The sequence below is a fragment of the Nerophis ophidion genome, linkage group LG01, assembly GCF_033978795.1.
Source record: "Nerophis ophidion isolate RoL-2023_Sa linkage group LG01, RoL_Noph_v1.0, whole genome shotgun sequence".
Lineage (NCBI taxonomy): Eukaryota > Metazoa > Chordata > Actinopteri > Syngnathiformes > Syngnathidae > Nerophis > Nerophis ophidion.
This window is the reverse complement of record NC_084611.1, coordinates 16,472,823-16,498,245: the sequence shown is the minus strand read 5'-3', so window position 1 is coordinate 16,498,245 and position 25,423 is coordinate 16,472,823. Positions and strand designations below refer to the sequence as shown.

General features: G+C 40.1%; 1 protein-coding gene across 2 annotated transcripts in view; it reads left to right on the top strand.

Annotated features, from left to right (window-relative positions):
- The window catches only part of slc25a37 (solute carrier family 25 member 37), a 36,969-nt gene that overhangs the window by 10,623 nt on the left and 923 nt on the right, over window positions 1-25,423 (top strand). Inside the window, exons 1-4 of one of the 2 annotated variants that reach the window (XM_061897314.1) lie at window positions 3,563-3,757; window positions 12,954-13,182; window positions 13,315-13,371; window positions 24,610-25,423. The exon at window positions 24,610-25,423 is cut by the window's right edge and continues 923 nt beyond it. In XM_061897314.1, coding sequence (XP_061753298.1) covers window positions 12,960-13,182; window positions 13,315-13,371; window positions 24,610-25,151 — 822 coding nt within the window. In that variant the 5' untranslated portion in view covers window positions 3,563-3,757; window positions 12,954-12,959 and the 3' untranslated portion in view covers window positions 25,152-25,423. Of the gene's footprint in view, window positions 1-3,562; window positions 3,758-12,953; window positions 13,183-13,314; window positions 13,372-24,609 lie in introns of those variants that run through there. The other variant, XM_061897304.1, reaches the window with a different exon arrangement.

The window sequence follows — 25,423 nt, the reverse complement described above, 5'->3', positions numbered from 1 at the left end:
GTTGTGTTTATGTTTGCATTGCAAATAATCCCCCGAAACGTGTTTGTTATTGTTGTTTAGTGTAGTTTCACAGTATGGCACATATTTATGACAGTGTTAACGTTGTTCATACGGCCACTCTTAGTCATTATTCAAAATGATCAGTAAAATGAGCTATGATCATCCAGAATGACACCTTTACCCGAGTTCTTTAATAAAAGACCTTTCTCATCCCTGCCAACGCTTCAAAAACATTGACGAGGGTAAGCTCAACATTATAGTCCGGAATATACGGTAAACAAAACGTCGGCGGGAAGCGATAACGGGTCACAAAACAAAAACAAAACGCGTCCTGGGGATGCGTGGACTTCTGGAAATCTTGCGTCCTTACTGATTTCAATGCGTAAAAAGACACAAAAAGTGCATTCACTGGGTCTAACACTGGGTCAAGTACCAGCGGGGGAGAACAAAGAACGGCGTGGCGAAGTTGGGCGAGTGGCCGTGCCAGCAATCTGAGGGTTACTCGTTCAATCCCCACCTTCTACCGTCTTAGTCACGTCCGTTGTGTCCTTGAGCAAGACACTTCACCCTTGCTCCTGATGGTGCCTGGTTAGCGCCTTGCATGGCAGCTCCCACCATCAGTGTGTGAATGTGTGTGTGAATGGGTGAATGTGGTAATGGTGTCAAAGCACTTTGAGTTCTTTAAAAAGGTAGAAAAGTGCTATACAAGTACAACCCATTTACCATTCACAACAAATAAGCGGCGTTTGGTCTTTTTAACGTGAAATAAATTATATCGATATTACGATATTTTCATAATCCATATCTTGTTTAAAAATGTATCGATATATCTTATAAACTATATATATTGCCCAGTCTTACTAAACCCAAACAAGTTGGCTTCGGATCAGCATCCTGGAGGTTGAGCTAAAATCCTTTTGCTTGACGACAAAACACCAAGTAGGGCTGGACGATGTATCGAAATACTCGTTATATTGTGGGTTTGTCTCTGTGTGATGTAAAAAATGAGTATATCGTGATATTTGAGTATATATTCTCACGCACTTGCTTTTAGCTGCAGGCACAGCAGGCGTTTCTCACTCTTTCTTGTCTCGCCTTCTCACAGAGACGTAAAACAAGCGCACCTTGTTACGTCACATACTGTCGCACGTGCAACGTCTTACGCTCTCGCGCAGCAGAGAGGTAGCGGCGTGGGTAGCTGTAGTGCTAACGGTGCGGTACGAGTGGTAATACGAAAGAAAGAAGGTGTGATTTGGTAACAAATGAAGCAGCAATTCATTCCCAAGAAAAACAGCACGGGGTCCATTGTCTGGCAGTGGTTTGGCTTCAAGCGGGAACATGTTGAACAATTATGCGGCAAAAACATTGCTCCAAAAAGTAGCAGCACTGCTAATGTGTAGCATCATTTGAAAAGTCACCCGCTAGAGCATAAGGAGTGCTTGACACTCCACATGTCAACATATCGGACGGTGTCACACCCACAAAATGCCGAAGCAACCATTTCCATATCAACACCGTATGAAAAAAATAAACAACAGAAGGAGATAACGTCCGCAGGAACCTACTACATGGTAAAGGTAGGGGTGTAACGGTACGTGTATTTGTATTGAACCGTTTCGGAACGGGAGTTTCGGTTCGGCACGCGGGCATACCGAACGAGTTAGTAAGAATATGTCTTCACAAGCTGCTCTGCTTTCTGCCTCTGTCTCAGCAGCAAGCATTGTCCCGCCCACACAACCATCTGATTGGTTACATACAAAGCCAATCAGCAGTGCGTATTCAGAGCGATGTAACAGCCAATCAGCAGGGCGTATTCAGTGCGATGTAGTCAATGCTTCAGCATCGAGCAGATGTTCGTTTAGCAGGTGAGCAGCGGACTCTCCCCAAATCATAAAAAACACTTCCCAGTCACAACTATTACAAACATCACTATGAGCCAGTTGACCTTCTAGAAATTTAAACTGCAGCTCAGCTCGCTCGCAGTTCTGGCTTGAGGTGAAGGCTAATTAGCTTTTTGCGTAACGTTAACTCATTTTGTGGTGTGTGTGCGCGCGTGAGTGTGCGCGTTAGGGGCAGCAAAGCCCTGTCTGTTATTTCATTGAACTCCATTGTGTTGCTATATTACTATTTTTTTCAGCTATAGTTACATGAATCATTAGTAATGTAGCAGCCTAGTTTTGAATGGCAGGGTCCCTGCTATCACATGTTGATACAAATATAACATTTACATAATAAAAGTCAACTACAGGCTTCCCAAACGCTGTAATAAATTAAGCATGATGAGTTGACTTGAAACTGTTTAATGTTGCACTTTTTATATGTAGAAGAAAGGTTTTGTCATTTTATTTAATCAAAGCAACAACTTGAGGCAGTTTAATGTTGATTAATGTGGGCAGAATTATTATAGTGTTCCCAATGTTAAAAGGATAAAGCCATTGTTTACAAATTTGGCAAATAAATAACCAAAAAATATATATTTTGTTGTTTTCTTACTGTACCAAAAATGAACCGAACCGTGACCTCTAAACCGAGGTACGTACCGAACCGAAATTTTTGTGTACCGTCACACCCTTAGGTAAAGGACATACACTATTTGATTTCCTATTATGCAGTTTATTTTTATTTGACAGTAATTGAAATATCTTGTGTGACATCATGCGCAAAAGTGCATTTTATTTGTTTTTAAATATTGTAGTAGTGTTCTGTACAAAAAGTGCACTTTAATTTAGTGTTTTGATATGTCATCTTAGTGACATCATGCACAAAAGTGCACTAATAGCTTGTTTTAAAATGTCTCTGACAATCTTGCACTTGACAAAGTCTGCTTAATAACTGCTTAATAAATACAGTTTTGGTATATTGACTTAGTTGTGATTTCCCTCTCTGCATGAAAGTTTAAAATGAGCATATATCGATGCAGTATGAACAAGAATGTTTTAATGTAGACACACAGAATCATCACACTGGTGTGATTATATGCATCAAGTGTTCATTCAAGGCTAAGGCAAAATATTGAGATATATATCATGTATCGTGGCAGGGCCTAAAAATATTGAGATATTAATAAAAGGCCATATCGCCCAGCCCCATCGCCAAGCGTTGAAAAGAAAAACCCGACATGATGATTTTGATCACGTGACGGTGACTTTGTGACGCTACTACAGCCGGACTCCCACGTTGTGCTTCACGGTGAAAGCAGGAAAAAAGGGTGTAGTAGCATCTCAACTCTTGCGGTTTCCTAATCAATGGCGCATAAAGGGCGAGGACTTGCAGTCCTGCACACACCCAATAGTGGTTTAGGCTGATTTCAAGCGTGTTCGGTCCAGATAAGACCACATACTCACCCCCTCTTGTACTTTTGGTGCAAGCACTACACTGTAGGTGTGTCTCATCTCATATCTCCAAGGTCAAGACACTGGGCTTTGGCGAGTCCAGCGGACTGCAAACAAACACACCTACCATTCATTGACGTGCGACAACAACACACAACTTAATTACCAATTGCACAACAATCGTTTAAGTGCACAGCCTCTCCTTTCATGCGTCTTCCAAAATTGTCATTAAAGCGAATGACGCAGGCCTTATCTCATCCGAATAAATGCTGAATGAGAGCCTCCGCGGCAGTCTGACTTGAACAAGTCTGAGGCGCTTGAGAACATTCCCAAAAAGCACAAGAGGAAATGACGAAAGGAGTTTGAGTAACAGGATTGTTTGGCAAGAAGATGTCCAGCTGCATAATCGCAGAGCGGATATAATCGTGAGTAGGGGAGTTATTGTTCTTGCAGTTTGTTGATAAACAATGCACTAAATGCCAATCTTGCACTACTTTGTCCTCCGTGTGTTAACAAGGAAGGAGCCGGAATGGAACATGAGAGGGCCAACGCAATTAGTTACATCTCCAATTTATTTGGATTTGAAAACAACTTTCGCAATGGATCAAAATTGAAATGCCAAAATCATGTCATCACAAACGCTGGTTGACTGTGACGCTTCAATGGGAACTGCTCTTTTTAATTTTGTTGCCTATCATTCACAATCCTATGTGAGACAAAAACAAATGTTTCTTTTTTTCTGCATTGTAACTCGTAAATAAAGGCTAGCAAAGAGCGCTCGAAAAAACATCCAATAACCATCAACCTTGTATACAGACTGTAAGTTTTGTTGTAATGTAGTAAAAACATGTTATATTTACATATTTTGCTCATTTTAAGCAAAACTCTGCATATTAACTTCACAGGCGCATCACAACGCTCGCTTTTCCTTTCAACAACACCACTACTAATCATGGCAGACTTCACGAGAGACAACAAAGACTACTTTGCGACAAATGATGATCCAGGAAGTTATATTTTTGACTCTGAATATGTAATATGCAATAACGTAGCCTTATTGTTTAGTGCTAAACAAGATATACAAACATGAATGTAATAAAACGACTTACTGTACAATGTCTGCTCTCACTGGACGCAAAAAAGGATCCTTTCATGTCTTTCTCGCCATATCTGCGAGTAAGTTGGAAGTCAAAGTTGATCAATTTCTATAAAAGTGAATAGGGATGTATATCGTTTGGATTTTATTGATACGATACCTTTTATTGATATCGGTATTTATCAGTACTCTTATTGCTACTGTATGTAGTTAGTAAAAATAATAATGTGACAAAATTCATTTTGATTAACATTTATATTCGCACAAGAGGTTGAACACTTTTAACAGGAACTGCTCTTTTTTTATTTTATGTTGCCTATCTTTCACAATCCTATGTAAGACAAAAACACTGTTTTTATTTTTGTATGCATTCTAACTCGTAAATAGAGGCTAGCAAAAAGCGCTCGAAAAAACATCCAATAACCATCAACCTTGTATACACACTCATTGGATGTCCATCCATCCATTTCCCTCTGCTTATCCGAGGTCAGGTCGCGGGGGCAGCAGCCTAAGCAGGGAAGCCTAGACTTCCCTCTCCCCAGCCACTTCGTCCAGCTCTTCCTGGGGAATCCTGAGGCGTTCCTAGGCCAGCCGGGAGACATAGTCTTCCCAACGTGTCCTTGGTCTTTCCCGTGGCCTCCTACCGGTTGGACTATTTGTAATTAGTGAAAATAATGTGACGAAATAGATTTTAATTAGCATTTATACTAGCAGAAGAGGTTGAACACCTTTAAGAGGAACTGCTCTTTTTTATTTTATGTTCCCTATCGTTCACAATCCCATGTAAAACAAAAACACTGTTTTTATTTTTGTATGCATTCCAACTTGTAAATACAGGCTAGCAAAAAGCGCTTGAAAAAACATCCAATAACCATCATCCTTATATACATACTCTGTAAGTTTCATTGTAATGTAGTAATAACATGTCATATTTACATATTTTGCTCATTTTAAGCAAATTGTGGCTCATCTCAATGTTCGCTTTTCCCTTCAACAACACCACTACTAATCATGGCAGACTTCACGAGAGACAACAAAGACTACTTTGCGACAAATGATGATCCAGGAAGTTATATTTTTGACTCTGAATATGTAATATGCAATAACGTAGCCTTATTGTTTAGTGCTAAACAAGATATACAAACATGAATGTAATAAAACGACTTACTGTACAATGTCTGCTCTCACTGGACGCAAAAAAGGATCCTTTCATGTCTTTCTCGCCATATCTGCGAGTAAGTTGGAAGTCAAAGTTGACCAACTTCTATAAAAGTGAATAGGGATGTATATCGTTTGGATTTTATTGATACGATACCTTTTATTGATATCGGTATTTATCAGTACTCTTATTGCTACTGTATGTAGTTAGTAAAAATAATAATGTGACAAAATTCATTTTGATTAACATTTATATTCGCACAAGAGGTTGAACACTTTTAACAGGAACTGCTCTTTTTTTATTTTATGTTGCCTATCTTTCACAATCCTATGTAAGACAAAAACACTGTTTTTATTTTTGTATGCATTCTAACTCGTAAATAGAGGCTAGCAAAAAGCGCTCGAAAAAACATCCAATAACCATCAACCTTGTATACACACTCTGTAAGTTTCATTGTCCATCCATCCATTTCCCTCTGCTTATCCGAGGTCAGGTCGCGGGGGCAGCAGCCTAAGCAGGGAACCCTAGACTTCCCTCTCCCCAGCCACTTCGTCCAGCTCTTCCTGGGGAATCCTGAGGCGTTCCTAGGCCAGCCGGGAGACATAGTCTTCCCAACGTGTCCTTGGTCTTCCCCCTGGCCTCCTACCGGTTGGACTATATGTAACTAGTGAAAATAATGTGACAAAATAGATTTTAATTAGCATTTATACTAGCAGAAGAGGTTGAACACCTTTAACAGGAACTGCTCTTTTTTATTTTATGTTGCCTATCGTTCACAATCCCATGTAAGACAAAAACACTGTTTTTATTTTTGTATGCATTCCAACTTGTAAATACAGGCTAGCAAAAAGCGCTTGAAAAAACATCCAAAAACCATCGTCCTTATATACATACTCTGTAAGTTTCATTGTAATGTAGTAATAACATGTCATATTTACATATTTTGCTCATTTTAAGCAAACTGTGGCGCATCACAATCTTCGCTTTTCCCTTCAACAACACCACTATTAATCATGGCAGACTTCATGAGAGACAACAAAGACTACTTGGCGACAAATGATGATCCATGAAGTTATATTTTTGACTCTGAATATGTAATATGTAATAACGCAGCAGTATTTTCTAGTGCTAAACAAGATATACAAACAACTTACTGTACAATGTCTGCTCTCACTGGACGCAAAAAAGCATCTTTTCGTGTCTTTCTCGCCATCTCTGGGACTAACTTGGAAGTCAAAGTTGATCAACTTCTATAAAAGTAAATAGGGATGTATATAGTTTGGATTTTATTGATACGATACCTTTATTGATATCGGTATTTATCAGTACTCTTATTGCTACTGTATGTAGTTAGTAAAAATGATAATGTGACAAAATATATTTTAATTAACATTTATATTAGCACAAGAGGTTGAACACTTTTAACAGGAACTGCTCTTTTTTATTTTATGTTGCCTATCATTCACAATCCTATGTGAGACAAAAACACTATTTTATTTTTTTTTATGCATTTTAACTCGTAAATAAAGGCTAGCAAAAAGCGCTTGAAAAAACATCCAGTTAACCATCAACCTTGTATACACACACTCAGTAAGTTTCTTTGTAATGTAGTAATTATAATATTAACTTAGATTTATATCGCGCTTTTCTAAACACTCAGAGTTCACAGAGAAGTGGGACTCATCATTCATTCACACCTGGTGGTGGTAAGCTACTTCAGTAGCCACAGCTGCCCTGGGGTAGACTGACGGAAGCGTGGCTGCCAGTTTGCGCCTACGGCCCCTCCGACCACCACCTATCATTCATTCACCAGTGTGAGCGGCACCGGGGGCAAAGGGTGAAGTGTCTTGCCCAGGGACACAACGGCAGCGATTTTTGGATGTCAATAGGTGGGAAACGAACCTTCAACCCTCAGGTTTCTGGCCAGCCGCTTTATCCACTACGCCATGCCGCCCTAACGATTAATTTGATAATCGATTAATGTGTCGATTATTACTTCGATTAATAATCGGATAAAAGAGATAAACTACATTTTTATCCTTTCCAATACTTTGTTAAAAAAAAAAAACAGCATACTGGCACCAAGTCCTTTCGAATAAGACAAGGCAAGTGTTACAAAAATGTTTATTTTTATTTTTTTATAAAGTGCACCATTGTCATGCACAATAGCAATAATTTTGCTTAGGGGAATTTCAAACCTGGCTATTACCTATTCCAACCATTCTGCAATGTTGGATGCTGAATGTCTTTCCTCAAGTGGCATGGTCGTAAGGCAGATTGACTTCATGTTCCATTCTTCTCCAATTTAACGGCATGTATTGCCAAGGTGGCTACACTTGTCCACACATCAGTAGTGAGAGCAATTTTGCTCTGGGTGGCTTTTATGTCAGTCTACACAGCATGGAATGTCTGCTCGTACTTCCTCTCCATCAGTTTGGTAAAATGGTTTCTCGAGGGAAGAGTGTAACCACGGTTGAGGACGTGAATCAATTGTCTAAAACCTTCATCCTCCACCATTGTTGTTAGCAACATATTCAGGATAGCATCAGTCAATGCAGCCGCTTGCTGGGGTGTGCACACCTTCCTTTGTACCAAGTCTCTAATGCTGCCTTGTTTCTTTCCGGAATGAGAGAAACCATATTATGAACGTACATAGTTGCATCATTTACATGTAACTCAATTCATACCCTGTTGATTTAATCAATAATTTCTGACATAAAAGACAAATATGCCACCACATTAAAAAAAACAGCTAAATTAAATAAATGGACATTGGAGTTGCATAATACACCAATAACACAGAAATGTAACACATCAGATCAGAATTGGATTAGATATAGTACACGTTTCTGTTGTGAATAATAAAGGATTCACTTTAGGATACCTCTGAATACTAGCATGAAATATTCTAGCACCTTAATAACGTTTAGTTATACTAAAGTGTCATTCAAGTCTAAGTAGATTTATATAACTTTATAGGGCCATTATGAAACTAAACTGAGATATTTCTGTCTGTTACGTTTATTTCGAAGTTGGTAAACGTGCGTTTTCTCTCTCAAAACGTAGTCAAATGTGCCGGAGACAAATTATCAGCCCCGCGTCGCAACAAAGGGATAACGTTAACGTTACTCATAAAAAAGCTGAACTTATGAATGCCTGTTGCGACTCAAAACAACACAGAAAATTAAGTCGCCGCACTATCCAAAAAGTTCCTAAGACTCTGAAAGTTAATAGAATAGAATAGAGTTTTGTCATTGCAGTGAACAGGTTGAAAGATCCAAATGATAAAGCAATTGCAAAGAACAATGTGATTTGTGTAGCACAATTCAACAAAACTTCACATCATCCAACATTTATGTGCCCCAAGTTCCCCACATCTGTATTAAACAGAAACATACTCACTTCTTTATCGTGAGCGCATAAAAGGAAGGAAACACGGCGAGGCAGACAGAAGCCTATCTCCCGAGCCGGGCCCAGATTCATCTCCCCACAACTAAAACACGCTTTTGTGCTGTCCAGATAACTTGGCATGGTGAAATAAAACAAAGGCTCACAAGACCACCATTTTCCTGACTGAGGAGCACTCGGCTGTCACAACCATGTGACGGCTCCTCAGACGTCAGGCGCACTGCAGGTGACCATCAACTCCCTCAGAAATACTTCCTGCGTTGCTCGGTTTACCAGAAAGCGAGTGCCTTTGCTCATGCAACCATCCTTGCTTCACAACTTCCGCTTTCCTCCGCCGAAGAAGAAAAAATTGTCGACCATTTAATCAAACATGTTCTTTAATTGATATCGATTACGTGTTTATCGCTATATATATATTGATTGTCTACTTCAGCGCGCTAAAACAGTAGGTCCTTTTGTAGATGCACTACATGACTGCTTCTAAAATGCCAAGTAAAAGCGGTACATTTTGCTCTGCTGCATGTTTCAAAACATAGCAAATCGCCAAAGGTCTCTGCTGATAACATGAGTAAATGAGTGTCTCCATGGTTAGAACAAGCAAAACAACCTCATTTAAATAAAGCAGTCTCCACCAGATATCAATTCTACATGCAGTGTTGATAGATCACACGCAACATGGCTACTAATAGTACACGCAACTTTATATTCTGCACATGCTGTTTTGCACCTGGTATTTGGATCTTAGTACATGAAGCCCAAAGTTGCTCTTTGTTTGTTGTGCTGTATTTTTTGTCTTTGCACCATGATATATTACCATAAACAAAACTAGGAATGTACTGTATTTTCCGGACCATAGGGTGCATCGGATTATGAGGTGCACTGCCAAAAATCTTTTTTCATGTATTAGGCGCACCGGATTATAGGGCGCATTAAATGATTCCTATTATTTATTTATTTTTTCTAAATGTAAAACACGTTCTTGTGGTCGACATAACATGTAATGGTGGTTCTTTGTCAAAATATTGCATAGATGGGGTTTTACAGATCATCTTCAAGCCGCTTTCTGACAGTCTTTTCCGGATGCGCCGTTTTGTTGGCGGTTTTATTTACGTGGCTCACCTTCTTTGTTTTTGCGGTGTAGCGTGCAAGGAGTGGAAGAAGTGTCAAAATATGTTTTAATGACAGTCAGACTTTAGGTAAATCAATAACGGAGTAGCATCTCCTCATCCGTAAAGAACCTGTGAAAAACCATCCGACCGGAACTGTAATAACTAAAGTTCCTTGGGTGAATAATGTAAACTCACTACGCCGTCACGTTTTAGTGCTTTCATGGCGAGTTTACTGACAGATATAAATAAGAACTTTACACTGCTTTTTTATTAGAAATGGCACTAACATTTACTACTGAAACTTTATAATAAGTTATTGAGCACCATGTGTAATGTTCTATATTTTCATTGGAACATTTAAAATGTTGGTGTTGTTTACTTGAGACTTATCTCTTATGTTTGACTGCCATCTACTGGTGACACTTACCATTACATCCATGTACCAAATACAATAGCTTAGAGCAGGACTGGGCAATTATTTTGACTCGGGGGCCAGATTTAGAGAAAAAATCTATTTTTAGGAACACTAATACACAACCTCACAATAATGTCTGATTGAAAGCTTAAAATGTTATGACAGACCGCCTTAAAAACAGAATGGAATTTAAATTTTTTTATTGAATGAGACACCCAGAATGTAGATGAAAATAAAGAATGTGGGATTTACAATTTTAACTATGAAGGATAAAACACTGAATATTGACAGCATATGAACGGCACACACCCTCTCCATCCAAATATTTTACCATCAAGCGAAACACAACAAAAATGGAACAAACACAGCAACATATGAAAGCGAAAGGTAAAAATAAACCCACCTACGATCTGATGTATCACTAAGCTTTAGAACTTTGTTGTAAAAATCTCCTTTCACTTCTGTCCCTGGCACCCGCATTTCAGGCTGGCCGCTCTGGAAACAGTCCGTGGAAACGCTCCCCACCCACACTGCTTGATGCCTCGTCTGAGCTGCTGTGACGTAGATTACCCTCGTAACTAATTAGATGACCATAGTAACTAATTAGATTACCATAGTAACTAGTATATCATGCAAAAGCGCATATCCCACCCATTGAAATACTTATGGTCATCAGAAAACATCACTGCACATCATAATGGCAGCAACAATTTCCACGTTAAAGATGTAAAACAATTATTTGAGAATGTCCGGCGGGCCAGATTGAAAAGCTTATAGGGCCGCATGTGGCCCCTGGGCCTTAATTTGCCCAGGTCTGGCTTAGAGTTTCCCTGAAGATTTAGTTCTGCAGGGAATTCTGGGGATTTTTTTTGTTGTGTTGCGGTGCAAATATTCTCCCGAAATGTGTTTGTCATTGTTGTTTACCGTAGTTTCACATTGTGGCACATGTTTATGACAGTGTTGGCGTCGATCACACTGCCACCCTTCGTGTGACATGTATGGCTGTTGACTAAGAATGCCCTTCATTCACATTCAAATGGAGTGATCAAAATCATGGTGATCATTAAAATTGGCTAAGACCATAGAGTGACAGCTCTTCTTGACACCTCCAACTTAAGACCGTCTTCACCCGGTCCAATGCTAATAAAGCAATGAGGCTGCCTTCCAATATAAGGTTAAAAGGTGCACTATAGAGTTTCGAGAAATATGAATCTTGTCTATCTGTGTTGGCCCTGTGATGAGGTGGCGACTTGTCCAGGGTGTACACCGCCTTCCACCTGAATGCAGCTTATATAGGCTCCAGCGACCCCCCCCCCCCCCCCCCCATCCTAGGTTCGCATCAAATATTCCACTTTAAAAAATATTTTTTTTGTGGAAAATGTTGCATATTTTGTGTGTTTGCCATAAAAAAACATAATTTTGTTTGACAAAAAGGGCAAAAAACAAATAAACAACATTAAAAAAAACAACTTAGAATTGAGGGATAGATCTGAAGTTGATGTAGACTCTAGAGCAGGGGTCGGTAATCCAAAATGTTGAAAGAGCCATATTTGACCAAAAATACAAACAAAAAAAATCTGTCTGTAGCAGCAAAAAATTAAAACCTTATTCAAATGTTATAATAAAAGCAACACATGATGTAAGTGTCTATATTAGCTATATTAGCCTACTATCAAAATGACTATGTGTCGCAGGCTGACGCAAATCTCCAACAAATCAATAAAATTCAACAAAGTTCACCTTTATGCATTCACGCACAGCATAAAATGTTTGGTGGACAAAATGTACATGTAAACAAACTATGTTGAGTTCAAGGACCGCTGAAATTAGTAGGACAAAACGGTGCTTGCCAAATACTCTCATCAGTGAAGCATGTATAACAAATTAGGAGACACATCTCTGAAAGAGGTTCAGGGAGCCACTAGGGCGGCGATAAAGAGCCGCTGGCTGCTGACCCCCGCTTTAGAGATTTAAGCGTTAAATAAATAATGCATCTATGCCCTGGCACACCATTATCATCTTTTAATGACACTTTCATACTGAAATAAAAACACCTAACACTTATTAAATAAAAATATAGAAAAAACTACCGGCAGCGGTAAAGTTTTAATCCATGAAGAAAAGAAGAAAGTGAATGAATGTGTATAACGGAATACATTTACATATCCATTAAAATGTGTTTTCTTTTGTGTTATCTTTTAAATGAATTGTTTTTAGCGACCTTTTTCCAAAACATAATATAGAATGTGAGATATAACAGCATAATGCACGCATTTATCATGTTTTCAAAACGCTTACAAAAAAAAGTGGGACGCCAAAACTTGACTGTTTGACACCATTTTTTTTTTTTATTCCTAGCGCGAACACTGTTAGAAATATGTGAAACCAAATGAAGTGAATTGTAAATAATATGAGATTATTTTTGTGTTTCCAGACAAGGATGCAGAGCCTGCAGCCTGACCCCAACGCCCAGTATAGAGGTGTGTACGAAGCCCTGAAAAGGATCATCCGCACGGAGGGCTTCTTCAGACCGCTCAGGGGTCTCAACATCACCGTGATGGGCGCCGGTCCCGCCCACGCGCTTTACTTTGCCTGCTATGAGCGAGTCAAGCGCTCCCTGAGTGACACCATTCAAAATGGAGGCAACAGCCATCTGGCTAACGGTACGACCGCTCACCCTAAATCTTCCAACGTTGAATTATAAAATATGAACACCCTTAACAAAAGGAGTACACGCTGAGTGTTGACTTACTTGTTGAGAGCCATCCATTTACTTTTTTTGTTCTTTCTCCCAGGAATTGCTGGCAGTGTGGCGACTGTCCTCCATGATGCCATCATGAACCCTGCAGAAGGTAAGCACAAATCCACACACAACTAATAGTCCATCGAAAGTAAATACAAACCTAATATTTTAGGTACAACAATATACTTACCGTATTTTTCGGACTATAGGTCGCAGTTTTTTTAATAGTTTGGCCGGGGATGCGATTTATACTCAGGAGCGACGTATGTGTGAAATTATTAACAGATTACTGTAAAATATCAAATAATATTATTTAGCTCATTCACGTAAGAGACGAGACGTATAAGATTTCATGGGATTTATGGATTAGGAGTGACAGATTGTTTGGTAAAGGTAAAGCATGTTCTATATGTTATTTGAATGACTCTTACCCTAATATGTTACGTTAACATACCAGGCGCCTTCTCAGTTGGTTATTTATGCCTCATATAACATACACTTTTTCAGCCTGTTGGTCATTATTCTTTATTTTAAATTGCCTTTCAAATGTCTATTCTTGGTGTTGGGTTTTATCAAATACATTTCCCTAAAAAATGCGACTTATACTCCAGTGCGACTTATATATGTTTTTTTCCTTCTTTATCGTGCATTTTCGGCAGGTGCGACTTATACTCCAGAGCGACTAATACTCCGAAAAATACGGTATATTGTGAAATTCAAAATCCACTTACCGTATTTTCTTGAATTGCTGCCGGGGCGCTAATTAATTTAAAAGCTCTTCTCACTCCTGCGCTTACCAAAGGCATGCGGTAAAAGTAAGCATGCGCTAATTATTTTAAAACCTCTTCTCACTCCGGCACTTACCAAAGACATGCAGTAAAAATTTGAGTGTGATGTAAGCTTGGACCTTAAATCCTACTGAATAGCTTTTAATCTTCTTCCCTTTGTGCGATTTCAAATTACCGGTATTGAAATCAGCCTCCTCCATTTTGAAAATGATGACTCACTCGTGATGTCACGAGTTTGACCAGGCGGTAATACTAAGCATGCGCTAATTATTTAGGAAATCGAGTTTGACCCGGCAGTAATTCAAGTCAGGTGTGTAATATATGCCCTGCAGCAGATCAAGGAAATACGGTATATATATTACAAATAGTATGATGCTGGGTATACAGGTGAGTTAAATATACTAGGGTAAAGGACAGGTAAGTGCATGTAATGTTTGTATGTAGGAAATATTAAAGTTGAAAATGACATCACACTTAAGGGAAGAGTTTATAATACATTTTATGCACCGATTAGAATTCATATAGATTAGTACAGAGGTTCTGAACCTTTTTGACCTCGGGGCCCAAGGTTTCCACTACAGAGGGGACTGGACCCACTGAAATATTAACACTGACTCCGTAATCCTACGCTTGATTTTAGTCGTATACAATAATTATACATAACGTTCTTACAGTTCACAACCTTGTCAAATGATATGGATCCTTGTGTTAATCATAAATATATCAGGCTGATTACAAAAATAAATACTGCAAAAGTAGAGACTCTTAAAAATGATAAATCAATTTATATACAATTTACACAGTGCTAAAATAAACATAATTGATAATAAATAGTATAACATTTTGTGAAATAAACTCAAGAAAATTTAAGTGAAAATGAAAATACAGCTGCACCACTTCAGTCATAATTTTTGCGCTGAAGAAACTTTTCTGACTTAAGCTCCAGACTTCTTCTGTTTGTTTGATATTGTCATTACTCGGGTTGTGGCGATACCAATATTTTGGTGCCGTTACCAAGATGTATTTGAATCATTTTCTATTTAAAGGGGATCCAAAAATAGCATTATTGGCTTTATTTTAACAAAAAAAAAAATCTTGCAGTACGTTAAACATATGTTTCTTATTGCAATCGAAGAACAATTCTGTCCTTAAAAAAAATCATGGACATACAGACAACTTATCTTTTAGTAGTAAGTAAACAAACAAAGTCTCCTAATTAGTCTGCTGACATTTGCAGTAACATATTGTGTCATTTATCAATGTATTATTTTGTCACAATTATGAAGGACAACCTGTAAGTATGGATTATTAATCCAATTCATTTACTGCTTATCTGGTTACTTTCTGTTTCAATATGTTCTATCTACACTTTTGTTAACGTTTAATAATCACTTATTCTTCTGTTGTTTGGATACTTAACACTAGTTTTGGATGATACCACAAATATGGGTATTGATCCATTACCAAGTAATTACAGGATCATACATTGGTCATATTCAAAGTCCTCATGTGTCCAGGGATGTATTTCCTGAGTTCATAAACATAATATGAATTTTAAAAAAAGGAAAAAATATTTTGTGCCATTTAAAAAATCCATGTAATCACAGTAGTATCGACTCGATACGCTCCTGTACTTGGTATCATTACAGTAGGATGTCAGGTGTAGATCTACCAATGGCATTTGATTACATTCAGGCGTGCTTGCTTGTTGTCAGCGGTTCGCTATTGTATCTTTCTACGGAGTGTAGTGAAGCATGTTTAGCTATTCCTCGTCCTGCAGAGCTGATACTTGTAAGAAACTTAATTTTTCGCCACCGAGGTGAGGATTAGTATTTTAGATGCGGATGTATGTTAGCCACTGGCTAACGAGCCAGGTTTTAAAGCATCTCTTCCTGAGCGGCGTTTCAGTTTTACAGCTTCACCTTTTTCGTTAGTTTTTAGGCCAAACTGCGTCCATTCTCCCTTTCCGTCTACACCAGGGGTCGGGAACCTTTTTGGCTGAGAGAGCCATGAAAGCCCAATTTTTTAAAATGTATTTCCCTGAGAGCCATATTATATTTTTTTAACAGTGGATACAACTAAATGTGTGCATTTTTAAGTAAGACTAACATTTGTAGAGTATAATAAGTCTCTTGTTCTTTTTAAATAACACTGTTATTCTGAAGCTAACCGATAATGAATAAAATACTTCTTTCCGTAAATGTGACTTCTAGAAAACGGATGGATGGATTAAAATGCATGAGAATGTTTTATATTTTGAACTTTATTTTAAATACTGTGAATGCAGCTGAGATAGCCTCCAGCAACCCCGCGACCTGAACGGGACAAGCGGTAGAAAATGGATGGATGGATGGATTACCAGTGGAATTATTCATTGCTTATCGTGTTAAGCAATGTCAGATAAGATTTATCCGAGAGCCAGATGCAGTCATCAAAACAGCCACATCTGGCTCGAGAGCCATAGGTTCCCTACCCCTGGTCTACACACTGTCTGCTTGTAAGTACTCTGTGCGTGTGCGTTCAAGAACATGCTCCTCTGGTTGCAAAACCAGCAATGTAACGACGGTTTGCCGTCATGCCCGTAAAAAAAAAAAAGGAACTTTTCACAGGCAGTCTAGTACCGTACAAATTTATTAGTAGACAGAGTAATAAGTGTCAAATAGAAATGAGCTGCATAGTAGGAAATCAAATAGTGTTCGTCCTTCGCTATGTGGTAGGTTACTACGGACGTTATCTTTTGTTGTTGACTGTTTTTTTCATACGGTGTTGATCTGGAAATGTTTGCCTCGGCATTTTGATGGTGTGGCACTCTTCATTCTCTACCGCAGGGGTCGGGAACCTTTTTGGCTAAGAGAGCCATACAAGCCAAATATTTTTTTAAGTATTTCCGTGAGAGCCATATAGTTTATTGTTTTTTTTAACACTGAATACAACTAAATGCGTGCATTTTTAAGTAAGACCAACATTTTTAGAGGATAATAAGTCTCTTATTCTTTTTTAATAACATTGTTATTCTGAAGCTAAACAACAATAAATAAAATACTTCTTACCATTAATGTGACTTCTTTAACAAGTGGGGTTAAAAACGGATGGATGGTTTAAATGCATGAGAATGTTTAATATTTTGAACGTTATTTTTAACACTGTGATTAACAGTAGAAGTATTCACTACTTATCGTGTTAAGCAATGTCAGCTAAGATTTATCTGAGAGCCAGATGCAGTCATCAAAAGAGCCACATCTGGCTCTAGAGCCAGAGGTTCCCTACCCCTGCTATAGCGGGTGACTTTTCAAATGATGCTACATATTAGCAGTAATGCTACCTTTTGTAGCAACGCTTTTGCCCCCCACTTGACAAATTACGGTTATTTTTTTGACATATTCCCACTTGATGCCAAACCACCGCCAGACGATGGACCCCCTGCTGTTTTTCTTGGGAATTAATTCTTCCTATATTTGTTACCAGATTCACACCTTCTTTTTCTCGTATGACCACTCGCACGGCTCCGCTAGCATCACAGCTGACGTTACCCAGTCTGCTACCTCTCTGCTCGGCGAGGGCGTATACGTATGTAGATAGATAGATAGTACTTTATTGATTCCTTCAGAAATTCCAGCAGCAGTGTACAGAGTTGAGATCAATTTAAATAAAAGTAAAAAGTAAACAATGGGGGTTTAAATGGAAACAAAATAGAGAAATATTACAATAAGAATAAAAACTAAAAAGCAACAATGGGAATAAAAATATAACAGTAAAATAAGAATATAACAAGACGAAGTAGGCAGTAGTGACCATGTTATGAAAAAAAATATTGCACTGTTATTGTTTTGCATCCCCTGTCATCCTAGTACCCCCCGCCCCAGAGAGGAGTTGTACAGTCTAATGGCGTGTGGGACAAAGGAGTTCTTGAGTGTATTAGTCCTGCACTTGGGATAAAGCAGTCTAGCACTGAACAGGCTCCTCTGGCTACTAATAACGCTATGCAGAGGGTTATCAGTCATCCCACATTATGTGACGTATGACGTGACGTATGTAAGAAGGTGCGCTTGTCTGTGAGAAGGAAAAACAAGAAAGAGCGAGGAGAGCCTGTAGTGTAATGCCCGCGGCTAAAAGCAACTGCGTGAGAACATATACTCGAATATCACGATATAGTCATTTTCTATATCGCACAGAGACAAACCCGCCATCACTCGAATATATATATATATATATATTGCCCAGCCCTAACATAAACACACAAATGGAAATTAAATGGCACGCCTCGCGCAGTCATATATCCCAGCATGCACCACGCACTTCTTCTTCTACGGGGGAAAATGAATTCGGCGACTGCTTACCGTAGTTGCGAGACCTGTATTGGCTCAATATTGATCTATATATAAGGCGCACCGGATTATAAGGCGCACTGTCAACTTTTTGAGAAAATTGGACGTTTTTAGGTGCGCCTTTATAGTGCGGAAAATACGCTACTTAATAGTGCTCACAACTTCTGTAGATGCTAAATGACTGACACCGCCAACAGGTCACATCAGATTATGGGTGTGATAAAGTGAGTGGGTATTTCCTAGGGGTGTAAAGGTACGTGTATTTGTATTGAACCATTTCGGTACGGGGGTTTCGGTTCGGTTCGGAAGTGTACCGAACGACACGGACATATTAAGTAGCGCACCGCACGTCGTGTAAACAATGCACACCGAGGCACCATGAAATGATTTACGTGGACTCCGACTTAAACAAGTTGAAAAACTTATTTGGGTTTTACCATTTAGTGGTCAATTGTACTGTACTGTGCAATCTACTAATAAAAGTTTCAATCAATCAAAAAAACAACACACGGCATGGTAGCAACGACTGGGCTATGATAGACTGACCAAACCTCCTCTTTTCACGGGATATGTCCTCTTTGCGGAGCTGTCCAGGTGGAGTTTCTTAAATGCCTCGAATGTCTGGCATTTTAAGTTAGGGTTACGTGTATTTTCAATGTACGTTCAGGGTTAAGAAAGGGTTAAAAACCAAAAAAAAAGTGGTGTGCGCAGCAACATTCGTGAGGGAGGGGCGGAGACAGAGAGAGCGAGAGAGTTATGATAAACGCTAGAGATGCGCGGATAGGCAATTATATCACCCGCAACAGCATCACTAAAGTCGTCATCCACCCGAACCAACATTTCATCAAAGCCACACCCGCCCGCCCGTTGTTATATATCTAATATAGACCATGCAAGGCATTAGTGAGGTTAGAAAGTGTAACTCCCTCCGAATAGCACAAACACAATGGCTTTCTTGAACTGATTTATTTGAAGGCTTCCTTTCCCTTCAAATTCACCGTGAAAACTGTAATAAATAAAGCACGTTACAAACGTAAAAATAATAACATGCACACCATGTGGGTCAAACATTTTACCAAGTAAAATACCAACAAATGACAAATACCTCGTTGGCCATACCCGGAAGTAGCTTCCTTACATCCGTCGACAGACCAAACGAGACACTTCAAAATAAAAGTATGCCCGCATACTGTTTCAAAGAGTGCTGCTCGTTTTTCGTATGTGGGTAACAACATTGAACTATTTATAAATGGTTGATTTCTATAGGCTAGTAAGGTAAAGTGTTGTACCTGACAAGTTTGGGCTACCTTGCTTCTGCAGCCTTCATCAGAGGTTTTGATTGATTGATTGATACTTTTATTAGTAGATTGCACAGTACAGTACATATTCCGTACAATTGACCACTAAATGGTAACACCCGAATAAGTTTTTCAACTTGTTTAAGTCGGGGTCCACGTTAATCAATTCATGGTACAAATATATACTATCAGCATAATACAGTCATCACACAAGTTAATCATCATAGTATGTACATTGAATTATTTACATTATTTACAATCCGGGGGGTGGGATGAGGAGCTTTGGTTGATATCAGAACTTCGGTCATCAACAATTGCATCAACAGAGAAATGTGGACATTGAAACAGTGTAGGTCTTACAGTAGGATATGTACAGCCAGCAGAGAACATAGTGAGTTCACATAGCATAAGAACAAGTATATACATTAGAAGTACATTTGAGTTGTTTATAATCCGGGGAGATGGGATGTGAATGGAGGAGGGTATTAGTAAAGTGTTGAAGCTGCCTGGAGGTGTTGTTTTAGAGCGGTTTTGAAGGAATATAGAGATGCACTTACTTTTATACCTTTTGGGAGTGCATTCCACATTGATGTGGCATAGAAAGAGAATGAGTTAAGACCTTTGTTAGATCGAAATCTGGGTTTAACGTGGTTTGTGGAGCTCCCCCTGGTGTTGTGGTTATGGCGGTCATTTACGTTAAGGAAGTAGTTTGACATGTACTTCGGTATCAAGGAGGTGTAGCGGATTTTATAGACTAGGCTCAGTGCAAGTTGTTTTACTCTGTCCTCCACCCTGAGCCAGCCCACTTTGGAGAAGTGGGTTGGATTGAGGTGTGATCTGGGGTGGAGGTCTAAAAGTAACCGGATTAGCTTATTCTGGGATGTTTGGAGTCTAGATTTGAGGGTTTTGGAGGTGCTGGGGTACCAGGAGGTGCAAGCGTAATCGAAGAAGGGTTGAATGAGAGTTCCCGCTAGAATCCTCAAGGTGTTTTTGTTGACCAGAGAGGAGATTCTGTAGAGGAATCTTGTTCTTTGGTTGACCTTTTTGATCACCTTGGTTGCCATTTTATCACAGGAAAGATTAGCCTCTAGAATGGAACCTAGGTAGGTGATCTCATCCTTCCTGGTGATAACAATGTCACCCACTTTTATAGTGAAGTCACTGACTTTCTTAAGGTTGATATGGGACCCAAATAGGATGGATTCCGTTTTACCTAAGTGTATGGATAGCTTGTTGTCAGCGAGCCAGGTGCAAATATTGAGGAGTTCAGCACTGAGGATTTGTTCCACCTGTGACTTGTCCTTGCCGGATACCAGCAGGGCCGAGTCATCCGCAAACAGGAACAATTCACAGTGGCATGCTGATGGCATGTCATTCACGTATACTAGGAACAGTAAAGGTCCTAGTATACTCCCCTGAGGGACTCCACAGCTTACTGAGAGGGGAGGGGACATGGTGCCGTTCACCTCTACCACCTGTTTCCTCCCCTCCAAGTAAGATCGCATCCAGCTCGATGAGGTTTCGTCGAATCCGATTGCTCGGAGCTTATCCAACAGTATAGCGTGGTAAACGGTGTCAAAGGCCTTCTGAATGTCCAGCATGACCATGCCGCAGTATTTGCCCGCGTCCACCTCATGTTTGATGTGGTCGGTCAGATAGAGAAGGCATGTGTCAGTCAATCAATCAATCAATCAATGTTTACTTATATAGCCCTAAATCACTAGTGTCTCAAAGGGCTGCACAGACCACCACGACATCCTCGGTAGGCCCACATAAGGGCAAGGAAAACTCACACCCAGTGGGACATCGGTGACAATAATGACCCAGTGGGACGTCGGTGACAATGATGACTATGAGAACCTTGGAGAGGAGGAAAGCAATGGATGTCGAGCGGGTCCAACATGATACTGTGAAAGTTCAATCCACAACGGATCCAACACAGTCGCGAGAGTCCAGTCCAAAGCGGATCCAACACAGCAGCGAGAGTCCCGTTCACAGCGGAGCCAGCAGGAAACCATCCCAAGCGGAGGCGGACCAGCAGCGCAGAGATGTCCCCAGCCGATACACAGGCGAGCAGTACATGGCCACCGGATCGGACCGGACACCCTCCACAAGGGAGAGTGGGACATAGAAGAAAAAGAAAAGAAACGGCAGATCAACTGGTCTAAAAAGGGAGTCTATTTAAAGGCTAGAGTATACAAATGAGTTTTAAGGTGAGACTTAAATGCTTCTACAGTGGAGTGGTTAGTTCTGAAGCCGGATTGGAATTTGTACATTAGTTTATTAGTAGCAAGGTATCTATCAACCTGTTCATAAACTATTTTCTCCATTACTTTCGAAATGGAACTGAGAATAGAAACAGGTCGGTAGTTACCAGGTTCTAATTTGCTTCCTTTTTTATAAAGGGGGGTTACTCTTGCTATCTTGAAATCCTTGGGTACTTGGCCTTGTTTGATTGAGAGGTTTATTATATGAGTGATTATTGGGGCAATGGTGGTGGCAGAGTCCATGAGGAATCAGGAGGGGATATTGTCAAGGCCGGTGGCCTTGTTTGGGTGGAGCGCGCTCAATTTATTAAGCACCTCGTTAGCTGAGACCATTTCTAATTTGAAATTGTTGTTGACTACTCCTAGCTTTCTGTAGAAGGCTTTAATGTGTTCTACACCAAAGCGACCAGAATGTTGGGATAGCTTGTTTACGAGAGTTGTGGCTATGTTGGTGAAAAAGATGTTAAGTCTGCTTGCTACCTCTATTTTGTCTGTAATGAGGGCATCACCCTCCTTGATGTTGATGTTGGTGAGTCTGGTTTTAAGTTTCTGGCTGCATCCAGGAAGCTGGTTGTTGAGAATTTTCCAGAGCTCACGTGGCTTATTTGTGTTTTCCTCTATTTTGTCATTGATATAATTTTTTTTTAAGGATTTAGTCAGGTTGTTTGTTGTACCATCAAGAGTTGTCAGGTACAACACTTTACCTACTAGCCTGTATAAATCAACCATTTATAAATACACGTCAGTAGGTTAAATGAACCTCTTCAACATAACATTTAACTATGTATAATGTAGCGGCTGGCTACGGGGTGTTAGACGTTATCGACAGGAAGTGAGAGTTCGAGTTGTCCCGGGAAAAGCGTTAGAGACATGAGAGCTGTTGTGTGGTTGTATTACATCTTGTGCAATAAAGACAAGACAAACGAAGAAGTTTTATGAGCCTACATTCCTGGGATTATTACAATATATATTTCCGAATTGGTTCAACCGCCGCCCGCCTGAATCTATTTAAAATCTATTTTTTTGTCATGTCACCCGCCCGACCCGCGGTTTATCCGCGGACTCCGCGGTTGTGACCGCAAACCGCGCATCTCTAATAAACGCGCATGCGTCGCCATAGATTTCTCAGATTTTATTTTTTATTATCTATAGCAGGGGTGTCAAAAGTGTGCCATTTGCGGCCCACAGCTAATGTTTTAAAGGCCCACGGCACATTCTAAAAATACTATTAAAATAAACAAAAACATAAACAAAAGTGAAATAAAAAAGCTTAATCCAATCCAATCCACTTTATTTATATAGCACATTTAAACAACAATAACGTTTCCAAAGTGCTGCACAGCCATGTTAAAAACAATATTATGCTCCACCAATGACTGAATAAAACAAAAAATAAATAAAAATAAAACCAATAAAAACAATATAAAAACAAATATGATTAAAAACTATTTTAAAGGGTAAAATCAATTAAAACAGTAAAATAAAAATCAAAGTGTATAAAAAACACAGAGGACCACACAACTCACGTAGTCTTAAAAGCCAAAGAATAAAAGTGGGTCTTAAGACGAGACTTAAAACACTCCACTGTGGAAGCAGTTTGAACATGGAGGGGCAGAGTGTTCCAGAGCTTAGGGCCGACCCCTGGTCTTAAGTCTGGTCTTGGGCCCCACGAGCTGGAGCTGGATCTCGGACCTCAGAGCGCGCGCAGGAATGTAAATTTGGATGAGGTCCGAGATATATTGAGGTGCCAGTCCATGTACAGATTTTAAAAACAAAGAGCAAGGTTTTAAAATCAATTCTAAAATGAACAGGGAGCCAGTGCAAACTCTGAAGAATTGGGGTTATATGCTGGCGTTTCCTGGCCCCTGTTAAAAGTCGTGCTGCCGCGTTCTGGACTAACTGCAACCGGGAGAGAGCTTTTTGGCTAATCCCAGCATAAAGTGCATTGCAGTAGTCCAGGTGACTTGAAATAAAAGCATGCACGACTTGTTCAAAAAGGTTAAAAGATAAAAACGGTTTAACCTTTACTAAAAGACGAAGGTGATAAAACACGATTTTAAAACGCCATTGACTTGTTTAGTTTGAAATCGCTGTCTATAGTGACGCCAAGGCTGGTGACTTTGGGACGCACATCATTTTGCAATGGTCCCAAGTCAGTGAGGGCCGGACCAAAAACTACAATTTCCGTTTTTCCCTCATTCATTATGAAAAAATTCTGGGCTAACCAAGCCTTGACGTCGCATAGACAGGGGGCTAAATGTAATTTTGAAAAGGTTGCAACGTTGACTAATAAAACAAAGCTGTTTTTTTTTCCTTTCAAACTGTCATTGCTCAAAACATAATATTGAATCAAAATCAATGTTATATTGAATTATTGACCTAGCCAAGTTTATGATTACTTCACATCAAATATTCCACTGAGAAAAATATTTTTGGTGGACGATTTAGCAAATTTGGTAAATAAAAAATCAAAAAATGTATATTTTGTTTTCTTACTGAACCGAACCATGACCTCTGAACCGAGGTACGTACCGAACCGAAATTTTTGTGTACCGTTACACCTCCTAGTATTTGCAGTAATGACAGAAATGAAAAAGGAGGCGGTGGTCTCTCCATATCCCCAAGTGTTCTCCTCCTAAATGTGTTCCCTGTCGTCATGCACAACTCAGTGGTGAAGCAGAGGATGCAAATGTACAAGTCGCCCTATCGAGGACTTTGGGACTGCGTGAGGACGGTGACGCGCACGGAGGGCGCGGGCGCCTTCTACCGCAGCTACAGCACGCAGCTGACCATGAACGTCCCCTTCCAGGCCGTCCACTTCATCACCTACGAGACCATGCAGGAGTGGCTGAACCCCCACAGACACTACCACCCCGGCAGCCACATCGCGTCGGGGGCGGCGGCGGGCGCCATCTCCGCCGCCATCACCACGCCGCTGGACGTGTGCAAGACGCTGCTCAACACGCAGGAGAACGTGGCGCTCAGCTCCGTGAACGGCCACCTGAGCGGCATGGCCAACGCCTTCAGGGCGGTGTACAGGCTGGGCGGGCCGGGGGCTTTCTTCAAAGGGGTGCAGGCCCGGGTCATTTACCAGATGCCCTCCACCGCCATCGCCTGGTCCGTGTACGAGTTCTTCAAGTACTTCCTGACAAAGCGGGACCCGCGTCTTTTAAAGGGCGAGGGAACCTTCGAGGAAGTAGAAAAAAAGTAAGACGTGGCTTCCTCGTTCCCTCCAAACATTTCTCCGGGTCATCAAGTCAGGAGGAGTCGCCGTCAAAAGCAAATGAAGTTCAGCATTTCTTCCTCCGGGCTATTTATTTATTCGCCAGGCTCGTATTTTCATGGAGTGAAGAAACACAAAGCCGCTTCCTTCGTATTTATTGTCAACAAACCTTGCTTTTTACCCGCCCCATGGAAAGTATGAATCTTATCTTCCAAGTGCCTCTTTTATCTTTTTGATTTGTTTCCATTCGAAGCAAAGGC